This window comes from Thalassophryne amazonica, chromosome 4 (genome assembly GCF_902500255.1).
Source record: "Thalassophryne amazonica chromosome 4, fThaAma1.1, whole genome shotgun sequence".
Classification (NCBI taxonomy): domain Eukaryota; kingdom Metazoa; phylum Chordata; class Actinopteri; order Batrachoidiformes; family Batrachoididae; genus Thalassophryne; species Thalassophryne amazonica.
The window spans coordinates 105,155,803-105,168,647 of NC_047106.1; the positions used below are offsets into that span (position 1 = coordinate 105,155,803).

At 46.1% G+C, this 12,845-nt stretch overlaps 1 protein-coding gene across 1 annotated transcript in view; it reads left to right on the forward strand.

Annotated features, from left to right (window-relative positions):
• The window catches only part of chrna10a (cholinergic receptor, nicotinic, alpha 10a), a 42,477-nt gene that overhangs the window by 2,210 nt on the left and 27,422 nt on the right, over nt 1-12,845 (forward strand). Inside the window, exons 2-3 of the mRNA XM_034168381.1 lie at nt 2,290-2,435; nt 11,320-11,474. Coding sequence (XP_034024272.1) covers nt 2,290-2,435; nt 11,320-11,474 — 301 coding nt within the window. The remainder of the gene's footprint in view (nt 1-2,289; nt 2,436-11,319; nt 11,475-12,845) is intronic.

Sequence of the window (12,845 nt, forward strand, 5' to 3'; positions counted from 1 at the left end):
TCACATGAGTAAGGGCTAACCTTACCAACCCCCCTGAACAAGCACACAGGTGACAGTGGTAAGGGCCCCTTCACACATAACATGATTTAAATTGACTAGCGCACAAAGGAGGAATTGCATGCATTTGTGAAAAATCAGAGCTGCCTCCAATGCCTTGTACACCTGTTGCTACAACTATTTACACACACCAGCAGCTGAAAGACAGAGTGTGCGCTGTGAGAGCCCATTCAGTCCCTCTCGCAGCAGGTGTCAGCCGAATTCCAGGTGACACACACGAACATCTAACAACACTCGCTTGGCATTTGGAAAATGTGTGGCCATTTGTTAGCACGAAAACAGTCAGCAGACAATCACTTTTGAGCTGGATGTGAAATTTGTCTATGTGCCCTCACGACTGTAAAGTTGCCAAGTACACATGTGGCATGCCAGAGTGTCTGCTCTCCCCACGTGTGTGTGTTTTGCGCGCTCCCCCGTTCCCCCAACACATGGCATGCGTGTGGCTCGCGCACTCCCCTGCAGGTGTGGTGCCTCTCATCTGATCACAGAGTGACACCTTGGTCTGTTCGCTGAACAAGACAGGGGGCGTAGCTGGCTGCCAACCGCAGCAGCTGTTGACATCTCTGGTCCTGGACGTCACAGCTGCAGAACACATACTGCATTTTAACGGACATGTGCATGTGGGTGTGCTTGTGGTTACACATGCTCCAGCTGCTCGACCTGTGTTCCCGCTGCGACGGTGTCGTGCACGAGCCTGCGCAACACCGCTGTGTGCACGAAACTGTCGCAGTGGGATTGTTCACATATGCCCTTCAGCTCAGTGTTTTTGTGGTTCGCTCATACCAGCTGTTCCACTGTGATTCATCCTGATTTGTACTTATTCGCACTATGTGTGAAGGGGCTCTAAGGATAAACTCTCTCTGATGATACTGAATGTAATTCAGGTCTGGTCTGGGAACATTGCCACAGCCACCACACTTCAGCAGCATCCCTGTTCCTGGATGGCAACCACTCAGGCAGACATCTGGGCCATCTCCAATTCTCGAAAATAACCAACCACAGACAGGAGAAATGTGGGCATCCTTTTGGCCTTCTGAAGCCACTGGAGTCCCCAACATTGCAACACCTGTATGCTAGATCATTCCCAGAGAAATGTACCACATGGTCAGCATGCAAGTGACACTCATCTTAGGAGGTCTGTTGATACTAAAAATATTTCCTATGAATTTTAGACCTAGTGAATGGCACTTTAAAACTTTTACAGGATATAGTCATAGTAGCAGTGGGGTTATAGTATTGCGTAAACTCCTTGATGTTCTTTCTGCTTTGATTAAAAACTAAAAAATATATCATTCATATCTGAGGAAGTTGTCTCTTATTTCTCTTCCATGCAAGCTCCTTCACAGAATCCACAATGTCCATAAAGGTGTTTAGAGGTTTTTTTTTTTTTATCATGATAATCCGGTGACCCTTCTTTGTATCCAGCTGAAAGGCTTTATTGTGACATCTGGCTCGTCTAAATCCACAAATCCACTTCAGACATGAAGGACAGGTGTTCCACTAACAATTTTTTTGCAAGTACACTATTTACATTTTTCAAAGAAAACTTGTAATCACACAAAATATTTAAGCGTCACTTTAAAAAAAATATGCATGCACGAAGAATAAACTGCAAATTGTTCACATAACCATTCTGAATCTGAAAACCAAAGATGTTTTGGATTCAGATGAGTATAATTTTAATAAAAGTGCATTTTAAATTATTTGTGTGTGGCGTTACCAAGAAATTCAGACTTAGATATTACATGAATCCAAGAAACATGAACAGGGACACCATTGAACGGTTTCATTTGCAGAGATTAATGAAAACATTTCTCACAGCACATGAATATTTAATCTGTTTGGCTCGCTGTGATATGCACATGTTGTGTGTTTTTTAGGGATTAGGATTAGTACGTGTACATTATGTACACACTGTGTGAACAGCCGAATGATGCTGCTGGTGAATAGCAGCAGATTTGCTTGATCTGCAGATTTACAGAGAGCATAGCCTGACATGACCTCTGTCCTCTTTCAGCATCTGTCATGCATTCTTGTTTTCCTCTCATGTTTGATTCTCCTTTTCACTTCGATACAAACATAACAACATTTTCATTTTTGTCTTCTCAGAGTCATATTTTCACAGGTAAACATGCTTTTTAGGAATAACTCAGTGGATTGTAAAATAAGAAGTTGTTTTGGATTAAGTGAGTTGACTGTAAATTGTTTCTTCCCCCTCTCTGCCTCTCCTAGCCTGCTGGGGTGCTCATGGGAGATATGCTCAGAAGCTCCTGAAGGATTTATTCCCAAACTACACCAGTGCGCTGAGGCCTGTGGAGGATACAAATACTGTACTGAACGTGACCCTGCAGGTTACTCTGTCACAAATAATTGATATGGTAAAATACTACAGTGTACACAACAAGCATGGTTTTATTTGTAAAATTTGTCTTTGCAGATACCCACACATTTAAAGTTTTACAAAATGCATGTATTTGTTAACATATATACCTTATCTGCATTGTAGTCTTGGACCTAGCGACATGTATGCACATCATTTAGGAGACAATAACTCAACTGTTCAAGACTAATATGACCCCAGTGAACAACTTGGGAAATGTGCCAAAATCTCTATCCGAGACAAACAGCGTAAAAATGACCACACCTTTTTTCTCCCCGAGTGTTATTTCAAATACAGCCGTATTTTCTAAATAGCAGCAGCTATAGATTTACCAAGGTATTCAATATGTTCAGAATGACCAGTAGGTGATTAGAAGGGTCATAGAAGAATGTAAAATTTCAAATTTTTATATTTTACAAAAAAACTGCTAGAAAACATTAGGTCAAATGACCTACAGATTCACCAAATATTTACTTGTAGTAACTTAAACTTTCTGGGCTGTTGGGAAATTTCTCTGATAATCTTTAAAACATCTAAGATCTCTAGCAGTGGCGGCTGGTGGAAAAAAAAAAATGTTGGGGCTGGTGTTCCAGTAGATTTCCCTGCCCAGTCCAGTACAGGTATTCAAATGAACAGTCGGAAAATTACTACAATTCCACAATAATCATTTAATGTCCTTCTCAAAATCAGTTTCACAGATAAAGTTAACCATTTACAGCTATACTAGTCCTCATTTATACTTTGGAAAGGAACAGTATCAAATACAATACAACACTCAAGTTCTTGAGCAATGAACATTTCACCATTTGACACCAATTACACACATAGTACACCAAACTGTACTGCACTACCCTTATCTTCAGCCAAACAGATCATGACACCCCTTAACAGAATAGAAAATATCACCAAATTTATACTCTTTCAAAATATGGAAAAATTCCTCAAAAAGAACAACATGAACATTATGTACATAATGTTCACACCACCTTCCAAAAAAGAGAGAGGGAGAGAGAGGTGGTGTATGTTTGCGTGTGTGTGTGTGAGAGAGAAAATTAAGGCAACAATTTGCATAAACATTACTGAGTAGAATGGAGGCAAAATAAAGAAGCTAGAATAACTTAATTTCAATAATTCAACTAACCAAAACCTTTAAATTAAATTGGTTAAAATTAATTAACAGTGTAGAGGACAAAGCAAATTAAGTATACAAAACCACTTAATTAACTGCTTTGCTAAACTTGAGTTAGTCTGACTATAAGCATTTTGTGTGTACTTAGTAGTGGCTGAGTTAGAATTTCTTAAAAAAAAAAAACATGCAAATTGCTATTTTAGTTTGTTTTGTTTTGTTTGTTTGTTTTTAAGATTGTTGGGAAAGTGAAGTACACGGACCCACGACAGGGGGCGTGAATGAACGGCCAATAGGAAGTCCGAATAAATAACAATTTATTCTGCAAATGTGCACAACAACCCAATATGCTTTTAGTCTGTCAATCAATCTACACAAAAGGTGACGCGTGGGCAGGCCCGAGGGTAGGAGACGCCTATCCAGAGAAGAGCCAGGACCCACGAGGTTCCACCACCAACGGAGACCTGCAATAAACCGGAGCCGCCAAGTTCTGAGTCCCCAGGTGGCCACTGCTCCCAGCTGTCAGATCCGGTACTGCTGTCAGGAACAGACACAGGTTATAGTTGGGTGTGTGTACACCCAGCAACAGTCAGCAAACAGTTCAGTTCCTCCTGGCGCCCGACCAGGCTTGTCGGGGTGTCGTTGGTAGAAGTCGGACAGGAGGGCCGGATCCAGGATGAAGGTCCTCTTCACCCAGGAGCGCTCCTCGGGTCCGTACCCCTCCCAATCCACCAAATACTGGAACCCCCGACCCCTCCCGCGAACATCAATGAGCCTTCTCACCGTCCATGCAGGCTCCCCGTCGATGATGCGGGCAGGAGGCAGTGCTGGTCCGGGTGCAGAGGTCGGATGTATGGCAGGGCTTGATTTTGGAGACATGAAATACCGAATGGATCCGCAGTGAAGCTGGGAGTTTAAGCTTCACTGAGGCTGGACTGATGACTTTGAGGATGGGAAATGGTCTGATAAATCTGTCGGTCAACTTTGGTGAGTCCGTGTGCAGAGGAATGTTCTTTGTGGATACCTCCTGCCCGGGCTGGTAAGCGGGGGCCGGGGTGCGTCGGCCATCTGCATGGCCCTTCGCCCTCGTCCGGGCTCTCAGAAGGGCTGTTCGCCACACCCGACGGCACCTTCTGAGGTGGGCCTGGACCGAGGGGACCTCGACCTCTCCCTCCACAGCCGGAAACAATGGGGGCTGGTGCCCCAAGCATGCTTCGAAGGGGGAGAGGCCGGTCGCTGATGAGACTTGGCTGTTGTGGGCGTACTCGATCCAGGCCAGATGTTGACTCCAGGCCGTCTGGTGCGCGGAGGTCACACATCTTAGGGCCTGTTCCAGATCTTGATTAGCCCGCTCTGCTTGTCCATTAGTCTGGGGGTGGTACCCGGATGAGAGGCTCACGGTGGCCCCCAGTTCCCTACAGAAACTCCTCCAGACTTGCGAGGAGAACTGGGGACCATGGTCGGAGACGATGTTCGTGGGGATACCATGCAGACGCACGACGTGGTGGACCAGGAGGTCTGCAGTCTCCTGGGCCATCGGGAGCTTCGGGAGGGCCACGAAGTGGGCCGCCTTGGAGAATCGGTCCACTATCGTCATGATGGTCATCATTCCCTGGGACGCAGGGAGACCCGTGATGAAGTCCAGGCCTATATGGGAACAGGGGCGTCGAGGCACCGGCAACGGCTGGAGGAGTCCTCTCTCTGCTTGGTGAACAGCCTTGCCCCTGGCACAGGTGGTGCAGGCCCGGACATACTCCCGGACATCGGCTTCCATGGACACCCACCAGAATTGCTGCCGGACCAGTGCCACGGTTCTTCGCACCCCTGGATTGTAGGAGAGCTTGGAACCATGACAGAAGTCCACGACCGCAGGTCTTGCGTCTGGTGGGACGTACAGTCTGTTCGAAGGTCCACCGCCGGGGTCCGGGTGACGTGTCAGGGCCTCCCTGATGAGGTTTTCCACGTCCCACATGAAGGTGGCGACGATAGTGGACTCCGGGATGATGGTGTCAGGTGGATCCGACAGCTCTGTTCTGACCTCCTCTTCATGCACCCGGGACAGTGCGTCAGACCATTGGTTTTTGGTCCCAGGGCGGTATGTTATCCGGAAGTCAAAGCGTCCAAAGAACAGTGACCAACGGGCTTGCCTGGGGTTCAGACGCTTAGCGGTCCGGATGTACTCCAGGTTCTGATGGTCAGTGAAAACCGTGAATGGAACCACAGCTCCCTCCAATAGGTGTCTCCACTCCTTCAGGGCCTCTTTCACTGCCAGGAGCTCCCAATTGCCGACGTCATAGTTCCGTTCTGCTGGGGTCAACCTGCAGGAAAAATAAGCACAAGGGTGGAGGACCTTATCAGACTCCCCGCTCTGGGACAGCACGGCTCCTATTCCTGAGTCAGAGGCATCCACTTCAACAATAAACTGGCGGCTACGATTGGGCTGCACCAGAACTGACGCAGTCAAGAACCGGCGTTTCAACTCCCTAAACACGGCTTCACACTGATCCGACCAGGTGAAGGGGACTTTTGGGGAGGTCAGGGCTGTCAGGGGACCAACCACCTGACTGTAGCCCTTGATGAACCTCCTATAGAAATTCGCAAAGCCGAGGAACTGTTGCAGCTTCCTACGGCTTGCCGGTTGGGGCCAATCTCTCACCGCTGCAACCTTGGCCGGATCGGGTGCGACGGAGTTGGAGGAGATGATAAACCCCAGGAAGGACAAAGAAGTATGGTGGAACTCGCACTTCTCGCCCTTCACAAATAGTCGGTACTCCAACAACCACTGCAGGACCTGACGTACATGCTTCACATGGGTCTCAGGATCCGGGGAGAAGATGAGGATATCGTCCAGGTATACGAAAACGAACCGATGCAGGAAGGCCCACAAGACGTCATTTACCAAAGCTTGGAAGGACGGGGGAGGACGGCGCTGCTTCAGACCCGGAAGGGAGAGGGACGACGCGTGCCTGGTCACACCCCTCATCTCACTCCCGTCGACGTTCTTCTAATCGGTTGTCTAACTGTATAACCAGGTCAATAAGCCCGTCTAAATCCCGCGTCTGATCCTTTGCCACCAGGTGCTCCTTTAGGGCCGGAGACAGCCCCCTTATAAAGGCGGCGTGGAGCGCTACCGAATTCCAGCTGGCTCTCGCTGCCGCAACGCGGAAGTCGACTGAATACTCAGCAGCGCTCCGGCGCCCCTGCAGGATTGACAGTAGCACAGTTGAAGCAGATTCGCCTCTGTACGGCTGATCAAACACCTGTCGAAACTCCCTGATAAACTCAGTGTACGTCGACAGGAGCCGTGAGTTCTGCTCCCAGAGCGCTGTAGCCCAGGTGCGTGCCTTGCCTCGAAGCAAATTAATCACAAAAGCCACCTGGCTGTGGTCTGACGCGTACATCACGGGGCGTTGTGAAAAAATGAGCGCGCACGTTTCGACACAACCCCCGTACGGTTCCGGGGGGCTAATGTAAGCTTCAGGAGAAGGGGGGGAGACCTTTGAACTACCATTGGATCATCATTATTGAGCAACAGGCCCGCAGGAGGGGTGGCTGCAGCCGCGTCAGACACGCGCGCCTCTACCTGAGCAGTGAGAGCCTCCATCCTGCGGGTGAGGTGAATATCCTGCTCGGTCAACAGATCTAACCGAGCCATAAAGTTGGTGAGGAGGCGCTGCAGCTCACCCAACTCACCTCCTGGTGGAGCCTGCGCACCTTGCATTTCCATTGGTGGTTCAATCGGTGGTGAACGCCCCTCGGAGTCCTTGACGTGGCCGAGTTATCCTGTTGGGAAAGTGAAGTACACGGACCCACGACGGGGCGTGAATGAACGGCCAATAGGAAGTCCGAATAAATAACAATTTATTCTGCAAATGTGCACAACAACCCAATATGCTTTTAGTCTGTCAATCAATCTACACAAAAGGTGACGCGTGGGCAGGCCCGAGGGTAGGAGACGCCTATCCAGAGAAGAGCCGAGACCCATGAGGTTCCACTGCCAATGGAGACCTGCAATAAACCAGAGCCACCAAGTCCTGAGTCCCCAGGTGGCCACTGCTCCCAGCTGTCAGATCCGGTACTGCTGTCAGGAACAGACACAGGTTATAGGTGGGTGTGTGTACACCCAGCAACAGTCAGCAAACAGTTCAGTTCCTCTCCTGAGGGAAAACTCCACCACTCCCAGAACACAGGAACACTGAAAACGTGCAGTACCAACAGTATACTTTAGAGTTAAGGAAAGTGAGGAGTGGAAACGCCAACTCCCTCCAACTTCCACAAACCCAGCTCCAAGCTGCGAGTATACCAAAGGTTATGACTGCAGAAATCAGAAGCAATAAATGTGCGAACGGCACAAAGCGGCTGAGTTGGTTACCTGACGGGTAAGCTGGTAACTCGGCAGGGTTCTGATGATTCTCCCAGGCTTTTATGGTGGTGATGATGCTGACGATGATGACTGACAGCTGTCAGTGTCGGCACACCTGGAGCTCCTGTGAGGCGGCTGCGCCCTCTGGTGCCTGAAACCCGACAACAGGCAGGGTGCCCTCTGGTGGTGAGCCAGCAGTACCTCCTCTTCGGGCGGCCCACACAACAAAGATGTTCAAATCATTCATTTTAGATGGTGGAATACTCCAAAGAATATTTCACTTCTGTGGGCTCATCCTCAAGACGTGTAAAGTGAAATCAAGTTGAAACTACTCCAATATTTTATGACCCTAACCGTTATAAATGGTCCACTGTACCAATAAAGATCACAACTTTGACCTCCTAAAACAAACAAACAAACAAATAATTTGTTTTATCTTAAATTTTCATCCTCATTTCTATACAACGAGCAACATTCGGGAGTAAATCCTAACAGCTCGTGAGCTCACCTGAGCTGAAGTAGGATCTGAAGGCGAATCCGGACCTGAAAAATACCCAGGACATAATGGCCAGGAGGAGCAGCAATTGTAAAGTCCCAAAGTTCTTCAACTTACTCCAGCAAACACACGGAGACAAAAAATAAATATAACCTAAACGTCGGTGGGGTTTCTGTTTCCACCCAAAACAGCAGCACTTTAATAAATCCAGGGGTGAACCAAGCCATTACATTTGGCAATGCTGACTGGCCAAATATTTATTATTTTTCCTTAGCAACCACACACAATTGGTCAAGGGGCAAAAATATTTATTGCCTCCAAGATAATACATTTGGCGATGCTGATTTGTCAAATATCTATTATTTTTCCTTAGCAACATACACAATTGGTCATTTCACTGCACTTCAAGGGGCTGATGAGTGAACGCCCAAGAAGAGAAATGATACATTCTGTGCTTCTGTCGGTGGAAATGCACTGTTGAATGAGAGTCAGTTAGTGGAAATGTTGTTTTAATAAGTCAGATTACATGTAGGCACATACTATTAAGTAAAACTGACATTGATAATACGTTTTAAAAAATATATATATTTTAATTTTCCCCCTCCAAATCTGGGAGGGCGGTGCCCCAGTGCCCCCTTTGGGCCACCCGCCACTGATCTCTAGATACTGCTGTCCACTAAAGAAACAAGTTTTGTTTTGTATTTTTTCACTATAAAGCAATATTCCTTTGATAACAGTATGACTGAAAACAAAATTTCATTATACGAGGTCTATTAGAAAAGAAACCGACCTTTTTATTTTTTTCAAAAACCATATGGATTTGAATCACGTGTGATTTCGTCAGACAAGCTTGAACCCTCATGCGCATGCGTGAGTTTTTCCACGCCTGTCGGTTGCGTCATTCACCTGTGAGCAGGCTTTGAGTGAGGAGTGGTCCAGCCCCTCGGCGGATTTTCATTGTCAGGAAATGGCGGAATGATTTGGCCTTTTTTTCCATCAGAATTTTTTCAGAAACTGTTAGAGACTGGCAGCTGGAAACCATTCGAAAAATTTATCTGGCTTTCGGTGAAAATTTTGCGGGCTTCACAGAGAATAAGGACTGTTACTACAGCTTTAAGGATGCTCGGCGCGCCGTGCTCCGTGCCGCCATCGAGAGCCACAAACCACCGGATCATTTCTAAACGGATGGCTCTGTGGATCCGAGACCATCGTGTGCACTTTCTCTGGTTATCACAAGAGCTGGACATCAGCCATTTTCTGGCAGATTTCACTTTTAACAAGAGATTTTGTCATGGAAAGCCGCGCGGAGGCTTCGCGCGTCACAACCGATTTGCTGATGGAGCGAGACAAAGGAACACCTCCGTTTTGGTCTCACAGGATGGCTTTGAGATGGCGTTCAGACAGCTGTCGGTGGTTTTTCCATCGAGTGATTATCCGAGAAATTGTGGATGTGCCTGGACATGCCAGAACATGTCCCGTGAGGCTTCATCATGGCGTTGCTTTGCGCCATGCGACACCGCGAAGCCTCCGCTTGGCTTTCCATGACAAAATCTCTTGTTAAAAGTGAAATCTGCTGGAAAATGGTTGATGTCCAGCTCTTGTGATAACCAGAGAAAGTGCACACGATGGTCCCGGCTCCACAGAGCCATCCGTTTAGAAATGATCCGGTGGTTTGTGGCTCTCGATGGCGGCACAGATTGCGGCGCGCCGAGCGTCCTTAAAGCTGTAGTAACAGTCCTTATTTTCTGTGAAGCCTGTAAAATTTTCACCAAAAGCCAGATAAATTTTTCGAATGGTTTCCAGCTGCCAGTCTCTAACAGTTTCTGAAAAAATTCTGATGGAAAAAAAAGCCCAAATCATTCCGTCATTTCCTGACAATGAAAATCCGCTGAGGGGGCTGGACCACTCCTCACTCAAAGCCCGCTCACAGGTGAATGACGCAACCGACAGGCGTGGAAAAACTCACGCATGCGCACGAGGGTTCAAGCTTTTCTGACGCAATCACACGTGGTTCAAATCCATATGGTTTTTGAAAAAAATAAAAAGGTCGGTTTCTTTTCTAATAGACCTCGTATTTGGCAAATGTTCGTTTTCTTTCGACGTACAGTAATACGTTGACCCACTTCTTTTTGCCATTTTCTCTTAAAATATCAAAGTAGACATTTTACACTTTTCTAAACCCTCCCAAACATGTACTGGTCATTCTGAACATTTTGAGTGCCTTGATAGAGATTGTGGCACTTATCCAAAGTTGTTCATTGGGGTCATATTAGTCCAGAACAGGAGTTATTCTCTCTTAAATGATGTGCATACATGTCTCAGGTAGGTCCAACACTGCTTGTGGTCTTTTCCGATGAGTCCTCAAAGGAGTTTGCAAGACTACTGTAATCATTCTCTCTCTCTCTCTCTCTCTGTCTAGACAAATATCTTCGGCACTGCTTGGCTGGTTTACTTCATATTGCACATGTGAATTGCTGGTGATAACATCTCAGTATGACATTAATGTGAGGGTCGGAGGTCAATTCCACATCAAGAATATTGAACTGTCTAGAAATTCCATTTTGCAAAACTTTGAAACTAAAATATTTAATCACAATTAATGACATGATTGTCCATAGTTAACTCACAATTAGTCATGATTAATTACAAGTCACACTTTTTTTTTATCAACAATCCAAGCTGCTTCTTAAAAATTAATGCCTGGTTCACACGGCAAGATTTTAAAATTGTTGGTAGATTTTTCAGTACGAGAGACCCCATACATGGTGATTAAAAAAAAAAAAAAATCATAGATATCACATCACGATAGTCGGGGTGTCCTTAAGATTGTTGGAACGGAAACAAGGGGCAAGAATATGAATCAAATTATTTGTAATCATTATTTTAATATTTTACAGGATGAGCGAAACCAAATTCTGACTGCATATTTATGGATTCGGCGGGTATGGATTGATGCTTACCTTAAGTGGAACAAAGATGAGTATGATGGACTCGACACCATCCGCATACCTAGTAGTTATGTATGGAAGCCTGATATAGTCCTATATAACAAGTAGGTCGGACTGGTATTGAGTAAATCATTCAATTCTTGCTTTGTGATCAATATAAAAAGGCACAAACTGAACATTCCTGAAAATAATTATTCAGTGGAGTGTTCAGTCCCCTGTCTGCTTTTTATCCACCTTTGCTGTGTCTGTTTTTGTCCAAAATGACAAACTCATTAGTCTGACTGAATCCTATATGTACAGTGGTGTGTGTGTGTGTGTGTGTGTGTGTGTGTGCCCACAGATCCAACCCATAAGATGTGGAGCATGGGTGAGACAATACTGAATTCTGCAAAAGTGCTAATACTAATTAACCGCACAACAAGCCATATTATTACAGATATTTGTAATAAAATGTTTTAAAAAAGGGCCCTTCAAAGCCACAGCCAGCAGCCTCTGATTGATCACAGCTCTGAGCTGAGCTCAGTGACAATGCACAAGCTGTCACTCACAGCAGCCACACCCCTAATGTTTTCAGAAAATAGGGCTTTAGTGAACATGATGATGAGCTCTGAAATACAATAAATACATATTTAAATTATATCACTGGCTTTGATCTCGTGTGTTATAATCTAAGTTATTTTCTTCAGTTTGCTTCAGCAGAATATTGAGCAAAATATTGAGCAACAGTAAATTCAAAGATGATGATGTTAACCACAGTTTTCCCTCAAACATTTACAGCACCCATGACCAGTATTTACAGTCTTTTTTCCAACAGTTCACTGTCTGATTAATATGATATGATTAATCACTAATTAATTAATTGATTTATTTTTACTCAATTATTGCTATGTTTTTCTGCCGGTATTGCAAATTGTATTGAACAGCACTATATTTATGGAGAGGAGAATTCAGGGCCTACTGAGAAAACTGTTGTGTGGGCCGCTGAAGAGGAGGTACTGCTGGCCCACTACCACCAGAGGGCGCCCTGCTTGGAGTGCGGGCTCCAAGCACGAGAGGGCGCCAGACCCAGAGGAAGTGACAGCTGTCACTCATCACTCCAGCTGTCACTCATCTACACTACTATATAAGCCGGACTGCAACTCCACCTCCCCGCCGAGAAATCGACTACCAGAACCAAGGTAATTTCTCTGCTAAATTTAAACTGTGACTTACGTCTGTTTGCAGCCGTAATCCTGTGAAGACCCAGAAGAGGGACAAACAGGAGCTGCACAAGTGTGTGTGATTTGGAGGTGGAGGTGCTCCCTCCTAACGGTATCTGGACTATATATTACTGAGTGTGCGGACTCACACTCACACATCATATTTCTGCTTTCTGCCAGCAGTACCAGGGTCGACAGTCGAAGACAGAGGCCACCTGGGGACTCGGGACTTGGCGGCTCCGGTGTTCTTCAGGCCGTTGGTGGTGGAAGCCGTGT